The sequence below is a fragment of the Tribolium madens genome, unplaced genomic scaffold (assembly GCF_015345945.1).
Source record: "Tribolium madens isolate multiple individuals breed KSU strain unplaced genomic scaffold, Tmad_KSU_1.1 Scaffold_1;HRSCAF=32;Tcas5.2_LG8, whole genome shotgun sequence".
In the NCBI taxonomy this organism is placed as follows: Eukaryota; Metazoa; Arthropoda; class Insecta; order Coleoptera; family Tenebrionidae; genus Tribolium; species Tribolium madens.
Genome location: NW_025400984.1, coordinates 9,130,169 through 9,148,924, shown reverse-complemented (window position 1 = coordinate 9,148,924; position 18,756 = coordinate 9,130,169). Strand labels below are relative to the sequence as shown.

The 18,756-nt window shown below is 38.2% G+C and overlaps 7 protein-coding genes across 16 annotated transcripts in view; 3 read left to right on the top strand and 4 right to left on the bottom strand.

The window, feature by feature from the left end:
* Nucleotides 1–4,273, bottom strand: part of LOC123003541 (protein transport protein Sec31A) — a 7,191-nt gene extending 2,918 nt beyond the window's left edge. Inside the window, exons 1-4 of the mRNA XM_044396355.1 lie at nt 3,541–4,273; nt 3,283–3,495; nt 2,754–3,235; nt 123–1,425 (exon numbers count right to left, since the gene is read on the bottom strand). Of these exons, the coding sequence (XP_044252290.1) occupies nt 123–1,425; nt 2,754–3,235; nt 3,283–3,495; nt 3,541–4,003 (2,461 nt within the window). The 5' untranslated portion in view covers nt 4,004–4,273. The remainder of the gene's footprint in view (nt 1–122; nt 1,426–2,753; nt 3,236–3,282; nt 3,496–3,540) is intronic.
* A 299-nt stretch (nt 4,274–4,572) lies between these two features.
* LOC123003543 lies at nt 4,573–5,658 on the top strand. Its single transcript, XM_044396358.1, has 3 exons — nt 4,573–4,716; nt 4,778–5,079; nt 5,128–5,658. The coding sequence occupies exons 2-3, from the start codon at nt 4,926–4,928 to the stop codon at nt 5,547–5,549; spliced, it is 576 nt and encodes a 191-aa protein (XP_044252293.1). The 5' UTR covers nt 4,573–4,716; nt 4,778–4,925; the 3' UTR covers nt 5,550–5,658.
* Nucleotides 5,659–5,862: 204 nt separating this feature from the next.
* On the top strand, nt 5,863–7,566 carry LOC123004223 (myeloid leukemia factor). 5 transcript variants are annotated; one of them, XM_044397379.1, is made up of 5 exons: nt 5,863–6,024; nt 6,120–6,707; nt 6,802–6,888; nt 6,992–7,042; nt 7,135–7,277. In XM_044397379.1, the coding sequence occupies exons 1-4, from the start codon at nt 5,972–5,974 to the stop codon at nt 7,008–7,010; spliced, it is 747 nt and encodes a 248-aa protein (XP_044253314.1). In that variant the 5' UTR covers nt 5,863–5,971; the 3' UTR covers nt 7,011–7,042; nt 7,135–7,277. The 5 variants fall into 5 exon arrangements, with proteins under 5 accessions (XP_044253314.1, XP_044253313.1, XP_044253311.1 ...); XM_044397378.1 differs by having other exon boundaries at nt 6,799–6,888; XM_044397376.1 differs by lacking the exon at nt 6,992–7,042 and having other exon boundaries at nt 7,135–7,566.
* A 22-nt stretch (nt 7,567–7,588) lies between these two features.
* On the bottom strand, nt 7,589–8,619 carry LOC123004225 (SREBP regulating gene protein). Its single transcript, XM_044397380.1, has 3 exons — nt 8,268–8,619; nt 7,919–8,221; nt 7,589–7,868 (listed from the first exon to the last, which is right to left on the bottom strand). The coding sequence occupies exons 1-3, from the start codon at nt 8,367–8,369 to the stop codon at nt 7,659–7,661; spliced, it is 615 nt and encodes a 204-aa protein (XP_044253315.1). The 5' UTR covers nt 8,370–8,619; the 3' UTR covers nt 7,589–7,658.
* LOC123004226 (peptidyl-tRNA hydrolase ICT1, mitochondrial) lies at nt 8,602–9,487 on the top strand. 2 transcript variants are annotated; one of them, XM_044397381.1, is made up of 4 exons: nt 8,602–8,798; nt 8,845–9,030; nt 9,072–9,247; nt 9,304–9,487. In XM_044397381.1, exons 1-4 carry the CDS (start codon nt 8,664–8,666, stop codon nt 9,392–9,394), a joined length of 588 nt encoding a protein of 195 aa, XP_044253316.1. In that variant the 5' UTR covers nt 8,602–8,663; the 3' UTR covers nt 9,395–9,487. The 2 variants fall into 2 exon arrangements, with proteins under 2 accessions (XP_044253316.1, XP_044253317.1); XM_044397382.1 differs by having other exon boundaries at nt 8,609–8,798; nt 9,078–9,247; nt 9,304–9,474.
* LOC123004222 (putative RNA-binding protein Luc7-like 2) lies at nt 9,405–13,455 on the bottom strand. Of its 3 annotated transcripts, XM_044397374.1 has the most exons (6): nt 13,224–13,245; nt 13,054–13,148; nt 12,872–12,921; nt 12,160–12,258; nt 9,894–10,325; nt 9,405–9,845 (listed from the first exon to the last, which is right to left on the bottom strand). In XM_044397374.1, the coding sequence occupies exons 4-6, from the start codon at nt 12,253–12,255 to the stop codon at nt 9,546–9,548; spliced, it is 828 nt and encodes a 275-aa protein (XP_044253309.1). In that variant the 5' UTR covers nt 12,256–12,258; nt 12,872–12,921; nt 13,054–13,148; nt 13,224–13,245; the 3' UTR covers nt 9,405–9,545. The 3 variants fall into 3 exon arrangements, with proteins under 3 accessions (XP_044253309.1, XP_044253307.1, XP_044253308.1); XM_044397372.1 differs by lacking the exon at nt 12,872–12,921 and having other exon boundaries at nt 13,224–13,455; XM_044397373.1 differs by having other exon boundaries at nt 12,160–12,921.
* Nucleotides 13,456–13,590: 135 nt separating this feature from the next.
* LOC123004221 (isoaspartyl peptidase/L-asparaginase) lies at nt 13,591–18,591 on the bottom strand. 3 transcript variants are annotated; one of them, XM_044397371.1, is made up of 6 exons: nt 18,363–18,591; nt 18,120–18,313; nt 17,609–18,073; nt 15,070–15,201; nt 14,691–15,023; nt 14,507–14,642 (listed from the first exon to the last, which is right to left on the bottom strand). In XM_044397371.1, the coding sequence occupies exons 1-5, from the start codon at nt 18,410–18,412 to the stop codon at nt 14,884–14,886; spliced, it is 981 nt and encodes a 326-aa protein (XP_044253306.1). In that variant the 5' UTR covers nt 18,413–18,591; the 3' UTR covers nt 14,507–14,642; nt 14,691–14,883. The 3 variants fall into 3 exon arrangements, with proteins under 3 accessions (XP_044253305.1, XP_044253303.1, XP_044253306.1); XM_044397370.1 differs by lacking the exons at nt 15,070–15,201; nt 17,609–18,073; nt 18,120–18,313; nt 18,363–18,591 and adding an exon at nt 13,591–14,385 and having other exon boundaries at nt 14,431–14,624; nt 14,691–14,864; XM_044397368.1 differs by lacking the exons at nt 15,070–15,201; nt 17,609–18,073; nt 18,120–18,313; nt 18,363–18,591 and adding an exon at nt 13,591–14,385 and having other exon boundaries at nt 14,431–14,642; nt 14,691–14,863.
* Between the last annotated feature and the right edge of the window lie 165 nt (nt 18,592–18,756).

Here is an 18,756-nt window from a genome sequence, read left to right as displayed (position 1 = left end):
AATTGTAAATTTCAAAACTGTTAATAATAGTTGATATTATTTTTAATTTTTTTTTTTTTTAATTTTAAATTTTAAATACATTGAATTTTTAATTTTAATTATATAATTTTGAATTTACTTACCATGATTGGAGCCCACACTGGGAGGCCTCGGGGGCTGACTCGGCGGCGCCGGCGAGAACGTCCTCGTTGGTTGATTGAACGCCCCAATTTGGGGCTGCTGTTGCCATGCCTGAGACACCGGCGTATTAAACTGCGCCCCCACGTTAGGAAAACTAGAAAACGACTGTCTTTGACTCGACCTTCGACTTTGTGACTGCTGTCGCGCCCCATATGCCGGTTTCTGGCCCAAACTAATATACAATCGATCCCTCAAAGAGGCAACTTTCTCGTCCTGGGAACTCCCCAAATAACTCAAAGCCGTCGATAGATTCCCCTGTGAGGCCAAAATCGACGCATAATGACTCAACAAATCGGCCAAAGCGCCGGAAATCTGCACTTGACGTCCTTGCCTTTCCACAGCCTTTTGCAAAAAAACGACAAGTTCGACCAAATCTTGCAAATCTGTGGTGGAATTCCTCGCGTTTCCACTCCATGAATTGACAAGATTGTCGAAACTGCCGGCGCAGATGTAACAAAGTTGCGAATCTTGTTTTAGTTTAACGTCTCCGTGGCTTTCAATTTCGAGTCGATGTCCCAATTGTTCGCACAAAAGGGGCAAAGCCTCGTCGGTGGAATGGGTCAAAGTGGCCGCAAGGGCCTCCTTCCAACTACTCAAATCGCAATTGTTGATAACAGAAGCCCAATCTTCCGAGACTAGAGCCGAAATCAACGACGAAACATAACCCTCACATTGCTCCAAGTAGGCATGTTGGGTGCGCGCCAACAAATCCGAACCACCTGTCATTGCAATAATAATAGCATCAGCAAAACGTTTCGCATTTAAACACAATTCAACCGCAGCTTCAACATTCCCCAAAAGCAGTGCTTGTGTTATCAACCCTTCTGTATCATCCCCTGTCTTGATTTTAAAAGGTGTCGTCGTTGATTTTCCCTCCGCGATTGCATCAAAAGGATCTTTCAAATCCTCCAAACGATTCGTCACTTCATCCACTTTTTTCCGATTTACAAATTGATTGAGTTTATTATTCACGTCCTCGATTCGATAACCCAACAAATTTAATAACTCTGAACGTGGATTATCCTCAAAATTGGCACGTAAAAAATGCCAAATGTATTTAGTGTGTTGATCGTTTGTCGTTTCAGCTTTGCGTGAACAATACTCGCTAAAATTTCCGTACTCTAGTGCTTGTTCTAGTTCGGTTGACTTTTGGACTAGTTCCGGTTCGGTTATAACTTGACTGATTTGAACGGTTCGGTGACCGAGCTGATCCACGTTATCAAACGAAATTAATTTCCCACCAAACTGAAACCAAAATTAATCAATCAAGAAAAAACACCAACTAATTCAGAAAGTTAAGATACAGGATGTCCCAGAGAGTAAAGTCCACTGACCTTAAATGTTAAAATTAAAAAAAAAATTATATTATAAAAAATTAATTACTTTCAACTATACAGCATGTTCCAAAAATAAGTTAAGTTTTTTTTAATGAAACACCATATGTTTCTATACACTTTTAGCTTTTAAATTCAATGTTTTTAAGCTAAACTTGTAATGGTCGATTTTGCCATTCACCGTTCAAAAATCGACCAAAATCTCAACAAAAATCGAAAAAATCTTCTACTTTAAAATTGATCCATTTAACGTTTTTTTACATTTCTAGAGGTCTTATAGACTCAAATAAGTGCATAAAATGTTATGGGGTCAACTTTCAAAAATTTTGAATTTTTTGAATTTTTCAAGGGAAACGGTAGTAAAATCCTAAAAATAGTCAATTTACCTTAAGTCGTAAAAACGCTTGAAATATGATTTTTAGACGTAAAATTACGCGCTGAACACGATGCAACAAGTTAAAATACTCTACGATGCATAGTTTTTRAGATATTGAGTAATAAAGTTAAGATAGGGCTAGAAACATAAGCACTATATATCGGATTTTGACCAAAAAATCAAAAATTTTTGATTCTTATAATAAATTAGTACTTATGTAAAATTGACCGAAGAATACCCCTGTACAAACCGTTTTGACCTAGGACTCAACAGATGACGAATTTCGTGTATTAATTTCAATGTAAAAAGTTCAACTTTTTTCATGATTGTAGAAAAATATAATTTTGAAACTCGATCCAAAAACGTTTTATCTCTTTTTTGTTCCAATTTTTAATAGTTAAAAGTGAATGATGAACTTTACAAACTCACTGAGACATCTTGTATATTTAAAAAAAAAATCAGATTAGTCAATTGTATTTCTGAGAGTGTTAATTGTAATTAAGAACAGTAAAATGAATTTAGGAAACCATTAGATGTAATTCAGATTAGTTAAAATTTAATTTCAGAAAGCGTAAATCAATATTCAGATTAGTCAATTGTATTTCAGAAATTAATTAATTGTAATTCAGAGTTAAAAATTACATCATCAAAATCCCTTATTCCAAAATTCTCTAATTTTGAAAATGAAATAATTCGTGTTGATGAGATAATAGTAACTCATATGAATTACAATTGATATTTTCTGAATTACATAAAATTGAATTTCCTATTCTAAATTAAATGCAATGAATTACAATTAATACTTTCTAAAATACAATTGACTAATCTGAATTACAATTTTCGCTTGAAAAAGGTGTATTTACCCCAAATCGGGCCCCCACGGGTCGCTTCAGCCACTTCGGAGGCCTACTAAGATCCACACTGACCGGCGCTGAACTTTGTTGCAAAATCGGAGCTTGAACATAACCCTCCATTCCTGGAAAACTATCAGCGATTTTATCCGTAGTTTGGATCTGTTGGGTTTTGCCCCCCATCAAAGAATAAATCGAGACATGCCCATCAAAACTGGGACATGCAATAATGGCCGGATTTCTCGGACACCACTGAACATCGAAAGTCCATTGATTCGTTTTAGCAATTTCGGAGAGAACCTCCCCGTTTGGTTCATTCGAATTTGGGTTCCAGGCAATAATACGATTGTCTTTACCACAACTGACTAATAAATCGGGATCATCGGAACACCACGCCACTGATAGGACCCCTCGTTGGTGATTTTCGAGTGTTTTAAGAGGTGAGGTGGCAAAACGTAAGTCCCATAATTGGATAATGGGCGAGTGGTCCTCCTCTAAGAAATTTGTTAAAAATTATGCACAAAAATTGTGGTTTTGGTACCAGAAGCCAGACACAGCTGAGTGGCCACTTCAGGGTGCCATGCAATCATTTTCCACCGCACCCTCGAAACGGTGTCTGTTAATTTAATAATGGGTTCGTTCTTCCTCAAATCCCAAATGACACACTTTGAGGCAAAAGTTGACGCTAAAATATGCTGCACTTGTCGATTCCATGAAACAGCCAGAACATCTTCCAAAGGTTGCGATTTTGACCCTTAAAACCCCAATTAAAACAACCCAAAACCCTTAAATAACTCACCAGGACTCATGGGTGTGTTAGTATTGTTCAAATCCCAGATGAAAATCTCCGATTCCCCAGCCCCTGTTGCAAACAAATTCTGTTGAAAGGGATTAAAATCGAGGGCATGCACCGGCCCTGTGTGCTTATTCTGGCGACAAACCAACCCATTCTCCCCATTTACCAACTTGGACGCGTTGTAAATCTGCACCAAGCCCCCATCGCACCCGCCCACGATGGTCCCGTGACTCTCATAGGCCCCCCATATGATTTTATAGAAGCGTTGCTCGCTCGTCGCTGTGGCTTTGAGGACCATATCGGGACCCAATTCCCCCAAATTAAGGGAGTAGATCTCCAATGTGGCATTGGTGTTGAAAGAGGCGTCCAGTTGTTGGGCGGCTGTCCCGGCTGCGAGGAGAATGGGGCTCTGGTTCTTGGGGGACCACGCCACGTTCGCAGTGCGTTCCACATCCTTCACTTTCATGTTTAAACACGTAAAAACACTAACGGTTAAAGGAGAGACATCCAACGTGGCTTGAACTTATTTTATGATTGACAATCAGATGACAGGAACACGTCAACACAACCTAACCGGACTTGCTCTGATTGGATTAAGTGTTATCAGGGGGTAATAAAATTGACAAAAACCGAAAACGTAAACTTGTAAAGAGCAAAATCAAATTGGACACGATTTTAAACTGTTTAGAAAATTATTTTGATCAGAAACGTGGCCGGTAACGGCGGACTCTGTCTTATCGACGACGTTTCAAAAATACTAAAATAAATTAAATTGGGTTTTGTTATTAATTTTTTCTAGTTTGTGTCTAAAAAAAAGCTTATTTCGATACCAAAACCAATGCTTTAATGAGCCATTCAACACCAATTCGAGTGCTGAAATGAACTAGTAAATTTACTTTCTAGATGTTGGTAATGGTAAAACCTGTGGGTGGCACTCAAGTACTCTTCTAACCACGGGTATGAAGCTGAGATAGGCGCATTGGCAACACGAGAGTATGGGCGAGGGGTATTTTACACTTAAAGAGAGGTGAAAAGGAACAACCAATAAGGTTGAGTATTTTAAAACAAGCGCGTAATATTTAGGGATTTTATGAATTTCTGTTTTTTGACATAAAAATGACATTTACGTTTGCGCAAAAAGTGCCAAACTTTTGTTGTTGTGTGTTGTCGCGTGTTATCGTAAGTATTCAGCAATTATTTGTTTTATTACTTAAACAAAACCATAAAATTTCGATTACAGTAGTCTGTCGGTGAGTGAATTCGTGCTGTTGGAAGCCAATTAAAAGATAAGTATCTTTTCACTCGGTGAAACTTCGTCTTTTTGAGGAATCGTCCTTTCGGCTGGAGTGACGGATTTTTGATTTCTGCTACTCAAGTAAACTTTTGTCATGGCTGGTTATCGAAAATATTTCTGCAAGTACCCTGGCTGCACCAGTGAATACGTGCCGAACCCCSTTGAAGGACATGCCAACAAGCACTTCTTCACGTTCCCTAAAAACCCAAAGCTTCACGAATTGTGGAGGAATGCCTGCAAAATTGAAGGTTCCGTAAGTTCAAAGTTTTGGCGTTTATGTGAGGATCATTTTGAAGGCCGCGATTTTGTGAATGAGAGGAAGGATAGATTAAATCCAAATGTAATTCCCAAGCCCTGTGTTTTGGCTTCACAAGAGAAGTTTGTTGACATTTCACAAACAAATCTTTCTGTGGCAGATGATAGTTTTGTGGAAAATTCAATAAATCATTCGTCTTGTACTTGCAATTTGCCTTCAACATCCAATGCAATATGTTTTGCTCATCCACTTCCTCTTTTTGCAAACAATGAAATAATAAGCAACGAGAATGTTCAACAAGACCATAATTATTGTCAGGGTACTAATGCAATCACTGGGAGGTGCAAAAAGTTTGCTTTCTTGAATGAAGGTGACAAGAATGGCATTTTAAACAAAATGAGACTTTCAAGGGCAGATTTGGCATGTTTTGCCTGTCTGGAGCAGAAAACATGCCAACACTGACTGATTTTATAGATAATAATACGTTAATAATAATTTAATTTTCAGAGAAATTTGATTTGTTGTATTGTTTTGTTATTGATAGTTTACAATAAAAAAGTTTAACAAAAAATTTGTTTTATTACCTTGAAACAATTTAATAATGGCAAGTTTCATTTCAAATTTTGTTTAAAATGAAAATTTTGTAATTTTTATTTTAAACAAAATTTGAAATCAAACTTGCAAGWTAATAATAATAATTGAAAATGAAGGCGGTCTATTTAAATGCCGCGCCATTCCGTGTTAGTAACGCACTTGACCACCAGAGGCTCGTGTTGTCAGTGATTTTCTAGGGAGATTTCATTTCTTGTTCTCTCTGTTCTGTGTTGTACACCTCCAGTGTTTTGTGAATTATTGGCGATAAAAGTGTTAAAACCCCCTCAATAATGTCTCTCTTCGGCTCATTAATGGGCGATATTGATGAGGATCCGTTTTTCGGGTAAGTTCCCCTCAGGGTGTTGTTGTAATTCACCGCCAAAAACCCATAAACAATCCGCCATGCTGTTCTAGAAATCACAGTGAAAAATTTTTCAGCTCCCATATGAATATGATGCGCCAGATGAACACCATGATGAATTCCTTCTTTTCCGACCCATTCTCGATGGGTTTCGGGGATTTCGAGCGCGGCCCCCGTATGAGCAACTCCCTTATGCCTTTCTCAATGCCAATTATGCCAAATTTCAACCGGCTGTTGAGCGGCTCATTGGACTCCCTCGCGGCGCACAGTTACAGTTCCAGTACTGTGGTTAGCATGTCATCGGGGCCCGACGGCCGCCCCCAAGTGTACAAAGCCACCTCGAGCACACGCACGGCCCCTGGGGGCATCAAAGAGACACAAAAGACAGTCACTGACACCAGATCGGGGACCAAGAAAATGGCAATCGGGCACCACATCGGCGAGCGGGCCCACATCATAGAAAAAGAGCAAAACATGCACACTGGCGACCGCGAGGAAAGACAAGATTTCATCAATTTGGATGAGGAGGAAGCCGAGGATTTTAACAAGGAATGGGAGACTAAGACTAGGAGTCGCTCGGAGATCCCGAGGATCAGTTCAGGAAGTGTGAGGAATAGACATGCGTATGGGAATCCAGGAGTGCTGGCTATCACTGGAGGGCCCAGGTAAAGTTTTATTATTAGCACATTAGGTGCTGGTTCACTCGCTTTTATGCACTTTCCTCGTTTCAATGTTGTGTTAAATGTACGCATGTAGTAGACGTCGGCAAAGACAGTCAGCCCCCTTGGTCTCCCCTCGTAGAAGTATAAGATCGTCGCCGTTAACTGTGCCCCAATCGTCGGCTAGGTAGGTCAGATTGCAAAATTTTCAATCATCAACCATCAATCAATCAATCATTTTTCTCTCATTGGTTTTATTCTGAAATTCATGGGATTTTGGTGTCTTACAGGTATTCACTTCAGTATTAGAATGTAAATAAGAATTCGCGAATTGTCACAAAGTAAGTCGGTTTCTTTTTAACAGTAGTGCTTCTCATTATGTAACTCATTTTTTGATCAGTTTTTGACGGGGTTTTAATGTGAGTGTTTGCAGCTCGTTGTCGTCAGCTAGGACTCCTTATAGTCCCCCAGGTCAAGCCCAAAATGTCAGGAAGAGCAAAAATGTGAAGACGGTGTCAGGGTCACCACCACCACCACCTGCAGATCTTAATTAAATGTTACCTTCAAAAGTAATTATATTTTTTGTAATCGGGAAATTATTTATTTTATTCTAGACAAAAATAGTACAATTGTCATGGATTCATTTCACTAATTTCACACTTGTGTGTAAACTCCTAAACTCAAATATGATTAATTGTATGACGTATGTATTGTAATGTTGTTGGGTGATGTCATTGTAAAACCGAGATTTATGCTATTTATACTTAAGGCAATTAGATTATTCGCGTTAGGTTAGTTTCTGAATTTGTATTATATTAGTTAAGGTTGATTGTATCTTAATTTGAAATAAAAGTAATGGAGTCAATTTTTGAGTGAAACACCCAATGTAATGGAAATAAAATCTTTATTAATCATAATAGTTATCACAAATAATACAAAGCCGGTGTATTAGTAGAACTAAACTTCGTTTTCAATGCTGTGAGTGCCCGGGGCCAGCTCCCCATAGCAGTGTTTAGCTTTGGGGTCTTTGTACGAATTCTCGTGTTGCACACTTTGGGAATTGGTCCGACATTTGGCTAAACACAGCTCGAAATGGTCAGTAACTGACGCGAATAGAACGTTGTTTTGCTCAGTTGCTTTCCCTAGTAGGTTTTCCAACATTTCTTTCTGAAATTAAACGAATTTAAATTTGATAGGGGGGCCACAACTCGACTCACTTTATCAGGGTGTAAACAGCAGGATATGCAGAATTCGTAAATAGCGCAGCAATTGTTACTCTTGCAAGTGTCGCAGGAATACTGAGGACTGGTCTGTGGGGTGTCATTACAACACCCTGAATGCAAAATTTCATGTCGGGGGCACACGAAGCCCCTGTCGTCGACTATTAAGACTTTGCCTTGTATGGAATTGCGGCATGTTTCGGCATCATTTGACGTGGAATTGTGTTGCTGGAGGGTGCGCCAAATGAAGGGTTGGGTGCGCCGGATTGGCACCACCTCGTCAGTGTCGAGGAAGTCACCCTAAAAGACAGCTTGGGGATTCGGGGGGTAAAACTGAGACACTCACCTTGCTCACATAACTTAGAATGCAGTACAATAGGGAAACGGTGAGAATTAGGCCTAGGATTACGCGTCGTCGAATAAACCGAATAAAAGCCGTCGACCACATTGTTTGTTTATGAATCGTGCAGACATTTTAATTACATTTGATAAGTAAAATCGTCAAACATACATATTTAGGGGTCCTCGCGTGAGAATAAAAAGTGAGGTTATGGCACCGCCCAATTACCCGAAAACGTAATTAAAACAAGTTAAATCTCTCTCATTTTGTTATCGTAGCCCCAAGAATGCAAATAAACAGCGAATCTATTTTTAAATCGGTTTAAAAATAGATTTTTCCATGTTATTTTTTTCGAGGGTTGGCAGTCCTGGCAGACCCTAACCTATCTTTTATTTCACAAAAATGAGTCGTAATTTTGTGAAAATCATAGGCCAAGTGCCCATAAATCGGTTATATTCAACGTCGGCCTACAAAAGTGCACTTTCGTTGCAAAATTTATATCCAAATAGTTCCCTAAAGCTGACAACCCCCCTAAAGGTAGATTTCATTATGAGTGTGGTTAAAAATTGAAAAACATTTTCAGCCCCCCAATGAAGATGAGAAATTCACGGGTTATGTCCCAATAGACCAGTTAGATATTTCATACACCAAAAGTACAGGCCCTGGGGGCCAGCACGTTAACAAAGTTAATACAAAAGTAGAAGTCAGATTTCATGTAAATTCTGCGACTTGGATTAACGATGAAATCAAAGCACAAATGTTGGAAAAGGTTTGCGCTTTATTTTGAAAAATACAACAGTAATAAAAAAGTTTCAGTTTAAAAATAAAATTACCAAAGAAGGTTTTGTTATATTTCGCTCCGAACTGACACGGTCGCAACAACTCAACTTAGCGGATTGTTTAGAGAAAATTAGAGCTTCAGTTCGGAGTTGCATAATAGAGGATAATAAACCATCAGAGGAGACAGCTGAAAAAATCCGACGACGGTACTTTTTCTATTTTTCATTTTCACCAAATACGTAGTGATGTTATTTCCTTCCAGACTTGAAAAAGCAACTCGGGAACGACTTTCCACTAAAAGAATGCGTACACAGACCAAAAGCAACAGGCAAGCCCCTGAGGTCCACACTTAAACTCCCTAGCTTCACTTGTAAACTTTATTGAACTAATTCCAATAATAATTAAAAAGCAAAAACTTTTTTCAATACATCATCCAGTGAACCACAACTTACATCTACTTTGCACTAAAATAATATATTACAAAAATATATTACTTAAAACAATTTAATCCCGGTCGCGGTCTCTTCTCTTGTCGCTTGAACTTGAATGACGCGAGTGTGAGCGGCGTTCCCGACTCCTGGACCTTGAACGATGCGACCGAGACCTGTTATCCCGATCCCTGTCACTCCTCTCCCTCTCTTTCCTATCCCTGGACCGGGAGCGGTGTCTCTTTGACCTGCGGTCCAGCTCGCGCCCCCCGACATACTGCTCACGGTGTCTCTCCCTGTACCTGTCATCCCTATCATCACGGTCTCTATCCCGCGCAGTCTTGCGCTTTTCCTCCTTCCGCTTCTCCGCATTTTTCTAAAAAATAAAACACTCAGATCTGATCAAAAATTTCAAGATTCTTACTTCAAGCTCCGCCAATTTTTCCCGAATCTTGATAAACCCAAGATGCAGTTTCCCTCCGAAATGGTCAGCGAGACGTCGATCGTTATCATGGATGCCGAGATAAGCCGAACAGACTTCGCAAACGCGTAATTTCTGCTGCTGGTAGCTGCTTGCCGGCATCGAGTTGCGGTATTCTTGCTCAGCTTCCAGTTTTCGTTTCCTCAATTCGTCCACTTCCTCCATGAGTTTCATGCTTTCGTCCACGAAGCCCTCTTCGCCGAGTTGCTCGGCTTTGGCGAGCTTTTGCCCGATTTGTTCGGCCAATTCGTGCACGCTGTTGGCTTTAACGGCCACTTCCGCCGATAATTCTTCTTGGGTTTCGGCGAGACGCTGCTTGGCGGCCTCGGTGCGGCGGTCGCAGTCGGTGATGAAAGCTTGCAGGTGTTCCATTGCCTTAAAAAATCAGTTAGTACAAATTTCAACTTGTGTTGGTACTACGGAGAACTATACAGGTGCGCCAGAACTCGCGCCCCAGAGAAAAAATTCAAGTAAGATAAGATAGATACCAGGAACATGAAAAAAATGTTTAAAAAATTCTGTCAAAAAATTTTGACATTTGACATTTTTTTGTCTACTTAATGATACTGATGATGATCTTGTATATGTTTTTTTAAATTATTTAGTAAAGGTACCAAAATTTTGGCAATAAAAGCCACAAATAACAGAGTTACAATTTAGGCTACAGCTTCCTTGTTTCCTCTTTTAATAGCCTATAGCAAAAAAACTTGGAAAATTATTTTCCTAACAGAAATAAATAGTCAAAGTGCAAACTTTAAACCCTCTTAACTTCGAAATTTTTATAGATAAATTTTTTAACATTTTTTCCATGTTCCTGGTATCTTACTTTATATGGCATTTTCCTCTGTAGCACGAGTTCTGGCGCACCCTGTATACTAGGAGACGAAACGAGATACAAAATTGCTTGATTTTCTGGGCCCAAAAAAACTAGTACGGCGGAGTAAAAATGAGGGCGCTTAGAGCGTTTTACCATCTCAGTTTCAAATCGTTTTTAATTAATTTAAATTCAACCACTTTACTAATTGCTTGGAAAAAAATGCAAAACTGTTGAGATTTATATTGTTAATAAGCTGTGAAAAATAAACGATTAAATTTTTCACGAGAAATATGAGAAAAAAAAATATTTAAAATCTGTGCTCCGCTTCATGTTTTTCAAAATGCTGCGAATACGGTTAAAAATACAAGAAAAATGTAGCAAAGAAAGTTGTAGAAAATAAAATTTTCTAGTAAAAAGTCCGCGACAGCGTAGAAATTTAAAACGTATGTCTGTGGAAGATAAAATGTCACAATGAGAAATGTCAAAATATTTTTTATGTAAATTATTACAGGAAACCGTGGTGAACGATTTTTATGAATAAACACCAACAAAATCTTATTTTAGTTTGTTTTGAAACGTTTCATAGAATAATTCCATTTAATTAGCTCAATGTTTTAATTTTTATAAAATAATTTTTTGACATCTAGATAACATACGAACTGCCATGCAACATACGTCCTCAACTAAGACGCCTACTTGATAGAAAGACTTTTTGATCGCACTGTATCTTTAACCATATTCCCAACGTTCTTAAAAATATTGGGCGGAACGCAAACTGATAATTGTTTATAATTTCTTTTTAATACTGTTTTCGGTATTTTTGAAAACGCTGCGAATACAGTTGAAGATACAAAAAAAAGTGTAGGGAACAAAGTTGTCGAGAATTAAATTTCCCACAAAAAAGTCCGGGAGACCATATCTCTATCTTCAACCATTTAGGTTTAAATTAATTTTCTGTCTCTCGACCACCAGTAAAAATGACCCGATTTCAAGGCTTGAGCGTTTTTGAACGGACCTAAACCATTGAAGATAGAGGCATCATCTCTGGGACTTTTTTCTTGGAAATTTTATTCTCTACAACTTTCTTTTTTATATTTTTCTTGTATCATTAACCGTATTCGCAGCATTTTCAAAAATATGAGACGAGGCGCAAATTGCTAAATGTTTGAAATTTTTTTAAATATAGTTTTCAATAAAATTTCTGCATTGCCTTTATCTCTTTTTATTAAGAATTAAATGCTCTATATGTCTTTATTTTCTTATTTGCGTTTTGCTCACCATTATGTAAATACAGCCATTTTTTTATTTCATTGCTCTTAAAACTTAAACGGGAAAAACTTGTTTTACATCGTTTCGTATCCTAGTCTTTAGGTATCCGTAGTTGGTACTTACGTCCAAATCGTAGAAATAATCCTTGGTTTGTTGGGCCTTCTCAAAGTCGGCCCGCAAAGCCAAATCATGGATTCTCGGGCATTCCCCCAAGTCCATGCGCTATTAACAAACGAAATTAGTCTCTCGGTGGCACTACAAAAGGGCTAAATCCTATTTGATGGAAAGAATTCTGTTTTTGTTGATTTTTAACATTAAACAACAACTATCACAGCCCAAAAATTGGTTGTCTACACAATAATGGGGCGCACGTTTCAACAATCACAATTCACGTCTGGTTTAATTGATTTGTGGCGAATTGGGATTGTGGAAGGCCCTATGACTTTGATAAAATAAATATAAGTGAACTTACAATTATGGTAATTTCCTTTATGAATATTAATTCCTAAAGCGTAGCCCGAATATCCGTTTAAAATCAATAAACGCACCAATTTTGATGATTAGATCGGCTAAGATCCAAAAACTGTTAATACTCACGAAAAAGCCAGCATCGGTCTTGAGCAAATTTTACAATTTTTTCGTTTTTTAAATACTCACTATATCCTTAATTAACGGTTTTGTATGTAGTACATGCAGCTTGTACTTTAACCCTCTTTACTTACCAAAAACGCGAAACTGGCGCGGAAATCGGGTCTCTTGACCCAAATTGCCGCCGCAAGTTACCAAACATTAACCTAATAAATTCTTAATTTTATACGTACGTCATAGTACTTACATACAAAACTAACACCTATTTCCTCATCATTATATAGAAAATTGTAGTTTCTGAAAATACAGTGCGAAAATTAGTTGACCGAACACATTTCTCTTTAGATCAAATCAATGAAAAAAAGGCTCGCTAAAATTGTGCCGAAACTCAACGGTTTTTCGAGATTTCGCAATCAGAAACTGGCTTACCGTTGACGTGAGAATCTCATGGGGACAGCACCCAAGCAAGAACGACTTGCACACCTTTGGGTCGTTAAATTTCACTTGGTACTTTGTCGTTTCACCTGCAATATGTCCATAATTAACAAGGACGAAATTGGGAAAATCGATGGACGGTTTTCCACGGAAAAACCACTCACCGTTACGTCCAGTGCCCATCAACTGGTCCAACATGGCCCGCATTTGGTCGTGGGCCGTCATCGTGCTCAAAATTCTCACTTTTTTCACGGATTTTCACACCAACGAAGTGCTCAATTTGACGAACACAAAACGCAAAATGGCGACGCCACCACCACACCAAAAGTGCGCCAACCTGACAAACGCAAAACCACTACCACTCCGGGAAAATTCACAATTTTCACAATTTCCCCACTGCTTTATTCCAATTTTCTTCAATAACAACTTAAATTGTGGTCACATGTATGCCTATTATTTTTTTTGGGGGCATTTTAATATGAGTGCGCCCTCTAATGGCGTTTAAGTGTAAATTGGCGGTAACTTTAAAAATCTCAATTGAAGTGTTTTATTTCTAATCGATTCTAAGTACAGTTGTTCTTAACCACTAATTAATCTTTTCTTTGGTGTGTTGCCCGTGTTCGATCCCAAAATGCATCTCGTCCTTGACTTGATAGGCCCACGCCATCCTCCTACTCGTAAAATCAATTCCCAACTCGCCACTTTTCGAAATAGTGATAGCCCCCGCAGTGTTGGGCAGCCTCTGTTTCATCTCTTTCAGCGCTTTTGTTGTGGCCTCACTTGCACTTGACCCATTTCTCATTTCATAAATAATAGAATGAGCAAGACAGAATCTGGCGATGCTTTCCCCATGTCCTGTGGTGGAAACAGCCCCCACGTTATCATCAGCATAAGTACCGCTGCCAATAATACAGGTATCGCTACTCCTCCCCACCATTTTCCCCGTAATCCCGCCCGTGGACGTGGCAGCAGCCAATCGCCCCTTTGAATCAATTGCCACCGCCCCTACTGTCCCCACCTCCCCCCCTCCACTCATCTCGGTGCCATTATCGCCGTATTTTTTAAACATTTCCAACGCTTCTTTTGCGTATTTTGAAACCAAACTTCCGGGAGGGACCGGAAGAATGCCTTGTTCTTTGGCAAAGCGATTGGCCCCCTCACCGGCCAATAGAAAGTGGGGGGTTTTTTCCATGACAAGACGAGCCAGGGAAATGGGATGGGCAATGTCTTTGACGACTGTTACGCCCCCTGAGTTTAGATTTGAACCAATCATGATTGAAGCGTCCATTTCTACGTCACCGTCGAGATTTAAAACGGAACCATAACCTGGGGATTTTTGGGTTATTTTAGGTTAAATTAAAGTTTTTTTACCGGCATTGAAAGCTTCATCGTCTTCCATTGATTTGACGGCTTCTTCAACGGCGTCGACGACGCTCCCGCCATTTTTCAAAATTTTGTAGCCCAAAGATGCGGCTTTTTTCACTCCGGCTATTTTGAGGGAAACCCGGGAATCGGGGATGTCACCGGCGCCGCCATGGACGAGGACAATCGGCTCCATTTTGCACCTTAAACAATTTGATTCGCTTTAAATAAAAAATCTTATCATTTGTGAAGCTAAAATAAACACTGACCTAATCTGTGTAAATAGTGATAGACCTAAAATTAGAACAAAATACTCCATGCCACTCGAATTGTGTGTCTTACTAGACAAGGTCTCGGGAAATCTGAGTAGAACTGGTTTAGTTAACTGTAATTCCGTGTATTACGACATGAAAGCAATGATATTGATTTGAATAAATAAATAAAAATTGTTTTTGTTGCTTGTTAGAGTTTTATTTTTTCGCTGAAATGATCGTAATCGTCTAGACCATAATGCACGTCGTCGCGCACTTGATAAGCCCATGCCATCTTATCAGTCGTGAAACTAATACCAACTTGGCCATTTTTAGACACTGTGATCGCCCCTAAAACGTTTAATTAATACAATCAGTGGGGGAAAAACCGCCAAACCTGTCGGTTTTCGAAATCTTGTTGTTATCCCCTTGACGGCATTTCTCGTCGCAACCCCGGCATCGAAACCCCTCGTCATTAAATTGATGATTTCGTGTGCCAACACATACCGAGCGATGCTTTCCCCCGTGCCTTAAATTAACGTAATTAAATTTAAACTTAAATGAAAAACTGGAGCAAGCGTAGCGATGAGTGAGGCAGTGTTGCCAGGTCTGGTGAAATTTTACCGAATCTGGTGGTTTTCATGCTTAGTGACTTGGTGGAAACTTTTGTCAATTTTAATTTTAAGTGATATTTTTGGAAATGAAAAAAAAGTCAAAAATAAATGATATTATTTTTGCATCTTTCTCGAGCATTTTCCACGTTTTTCAAGAAGAAACGTGATTATTTCGCCCAATTTTCTTAAAAAATATCGAAAAATCACCAAATTATTAAATTAGGTCTATTTGGTTTTTACGAGATTTAGGTACATTTTTCAGCTAAAAACACATTATTTCGCATAATTTTGATGAAAATAAACAAAAAGTTCAATAAAGTAGGTTGAAAATCGTGTTATTTCCGCGTTTTTTGAGTGTTTAACCACGTTTTTGTAATAAAAACAAAAAAATTACAAAATTAAATCGAGATTGATATTATTTTAGCTTGTTTTGCGCCGTTTTAAACCAAAGGCTAAAAATCTGGTTCAAACACACCTAAAAATCTTAAAAGAATTGGTACTGATGTTATCTTGTTTGGTTTACTCGATTTAAAAGGTTTTTGAATAAAATTAAGAAAATACAAGCCTAGAGACAACAACAATTGGACGATAATAGTTTTTAACACACCAAAATCTAACGTTTTTTTGCAAAATTTTGCTAGAACAAAGCAAAAAGTCAACAAATTAGCATGTTTTTGCCATTTTTACGCAAAATTTTGTTAAAAACAAGCCGAAAAATCACTGACTGGCCCAAAAATGATGTCATTTTTGTCTTTTTCGAGTACTTATTTGCACATTTTTTTCAGTTAGAAACAAAATTATTTTGTAATATTTCTTTAACAAGCGAAAAATTTAACAAGAGGGCTAAAAATGGTACATATTATTTTTGCGGTTTTTGGGTGTTTAAGCACGTTTTAAAATAAAGACAAAAAAATTTTCGTTTACCTAAACAGACTAAAAAATTACGAACTTATTTTGCAAAATATTGTTGAAACATGCTTAAAAATTGCAAAAAAATTATCCTAGAAACCATAATATTTGGTCAACAATTCTGTTAACACTTTTTTTACCAAAATCTTCAGGATTTTTGCGCAATTTTGATAGAATAAAGCAAAAAGTCAACAAATTAGCACGGTTTTGAGCTAGAAATTCCACTTTTTTTTGTAAAATTTTGTCAAAAAAAAGCCGAAAAATCACTGATTGGCCCGAAAATGATGTCATTTTTTGCCTTTTTTCCTTTTTTGCCACATTTTTTTCAGCAAGAAACACAAAATTACAACAAGCGAAAAATTTAACAAGGTGGGCTAAAAATGGTGTTGTTTTTGCGGTTTTTGAATGTTTAAGCACGTTTTTGAGATAAAGACAAAAAATTAATTGAAAAATTTCGTTTAAACAGACTAAAAAATCAGAAAATTAAATTGAGAGTGATATTTTTTTAGTTTGTTTTGCTTGACTTAAAACGTTTTTGAACCGAAGGCAAACTTATTTTGCAAAATCTTGTTCAAACACGCTTAAAAATCTCAAAAAAATTGAAATCTTATTTCGTTTGATTCATTCGATTTAACTGTTTTTTTGAGCAAAATTAAGAAAAAAATATGTCGAGAAACTACTAAATGTAGTTGAAAATAATTTCAAACACGTTTTTTTTAAATCAAAATCTCGGTTTCAGGTTTCACTGAAACAAACCAAAGTTAACAATTTAAGCTGAAAATTACCACGTTTTTCAGCTAGAAATGTCATTTGTAAGCTTTTGCCATTATTGGAAAGATTTCAATCGTATTTTTCTCTTTTGCGTCTGAAAGAAAGCTTATTTCGATGCCAAAACCAATGCTTTAATGAGCCATTTATTTTAACACTAAATCGGGTGCTGAAATAGACTAGTACAATTTACTTTCTAGAGGTTGGTAATGGTAATTTTCAGCGGCGTTTTGAGCGATTTCTCTTATTTCAGGTGGTGTGCATAAAATATTTTCACTATTCCAACAAAATTTTGAAAAATACTCGAGACTTGACACTTCAATAATCGATATTTTCAAACTTCGTGACATTTATTACCAACCACCACCTTATTAGGGCAATGTTCCTCAGTTTTAAAAAAACGACTTTTATGCTAAAAAAGTATCTACGTAAAATAGAAAAAATAGTATGAAAAAATTAATTTCACAAGTCATTTGTGGGAACTCGTTTTTTATAAAACTCGCGCTTCGCTACAAAACGTTTGTCTTACAAAATGCGTTCTTTAATATACTATTTTGCAAAATAGTGTAATTTGGCAACTTTCTTTAACTTGGATCTGGTGATTATTATTTTCTTGAACCTGGCAACACTGAGGTAATTCCCCACCTGTCACTACCGCCGCCCCGACCTCATCGTCGGCATAAAGTCCAGCTCCGACAATAGCAGCGGCGCTGCTTCTTCCCGGGAGTTTTGCAAGTCGTCCCCCTGTGGACGACGCTGCAGCGACGCGTCCATGGGCGTCGACGGCGATAGCCCCGACGCCCCCACACCCTCCCATTTCCAAATCATCCTTACGTGGGTTTTTTTGGTATTCGTCAAAATCTTGTTTTGAGTGCTCCGCCATTAGACTGGCGAGGGGCACAAAGGGGACATTGTGCTGCTTGGCAAATTTTTTCGCACCCTCGCCGGCGAGGAGAAAGTGGGGCGATTTTTCCATCACCAAGCGGGCCAAACTCACAGGGTGAGCCACGTTTTTGACAACAGTGACCCCCCCGGATGTTAAATTTGACCCCACCATAATACAAGCGTCCATTTCTATGTCCCCTTCGCTGTTTAACGCCGACCCGTAACCTAAGAAAAATGAGAAAAAAGAGTGGAAAAGGGGGGAAATAAGCACCAGCGTTGAACTTAACATCCTCTTCCATAATTTTTACAGCTTCTTCGACAGCATCGACAACGCTGCCCCCTTTTTTCAGGATTTTATAGCCACCCATTGCGGCGTTCTTCACCCCTTCTTTTCTTTTTTCCACTCGCAGGGGGTGGACCGTGTCGGCGCCCCCATGGACCAGCACAATCGGTTCCACGTGACAACTTTTGGAAAAAAAAATAGGAATTGCTAAAAAATTGCAAAACCACTCACGTTGCCACCACTGCGGCTAAAAGAAGAATAAAACTTCGCACAAGAAACATTTTTATGTTGTTTAAAAACACTATGATTTGGAAAATAAGACAACTAAAAATTTGACAATAAAAAAGTCAAAATTTCGCGCCAACAATATCTACATGTCACATGCCTGCAACGTTGCCACGTCTAGTGATATTTCACCAGATTTGGTGAACTTAGTATTAAACCATGGAGGGAAATTTTGTTGCTCCCTAACTTTTGGGTCCAAGACAGAGTTACACCAAACAAATTTAATTTTTTCAATTAAAAACACAATACGTAAACCAAATACAACAGTATTCAAACAGCGCGTTTTCAGAAAGGCATTTTTATTACTATTTCCTGTTTGTGGAAGAGAAACTTTTGAAAA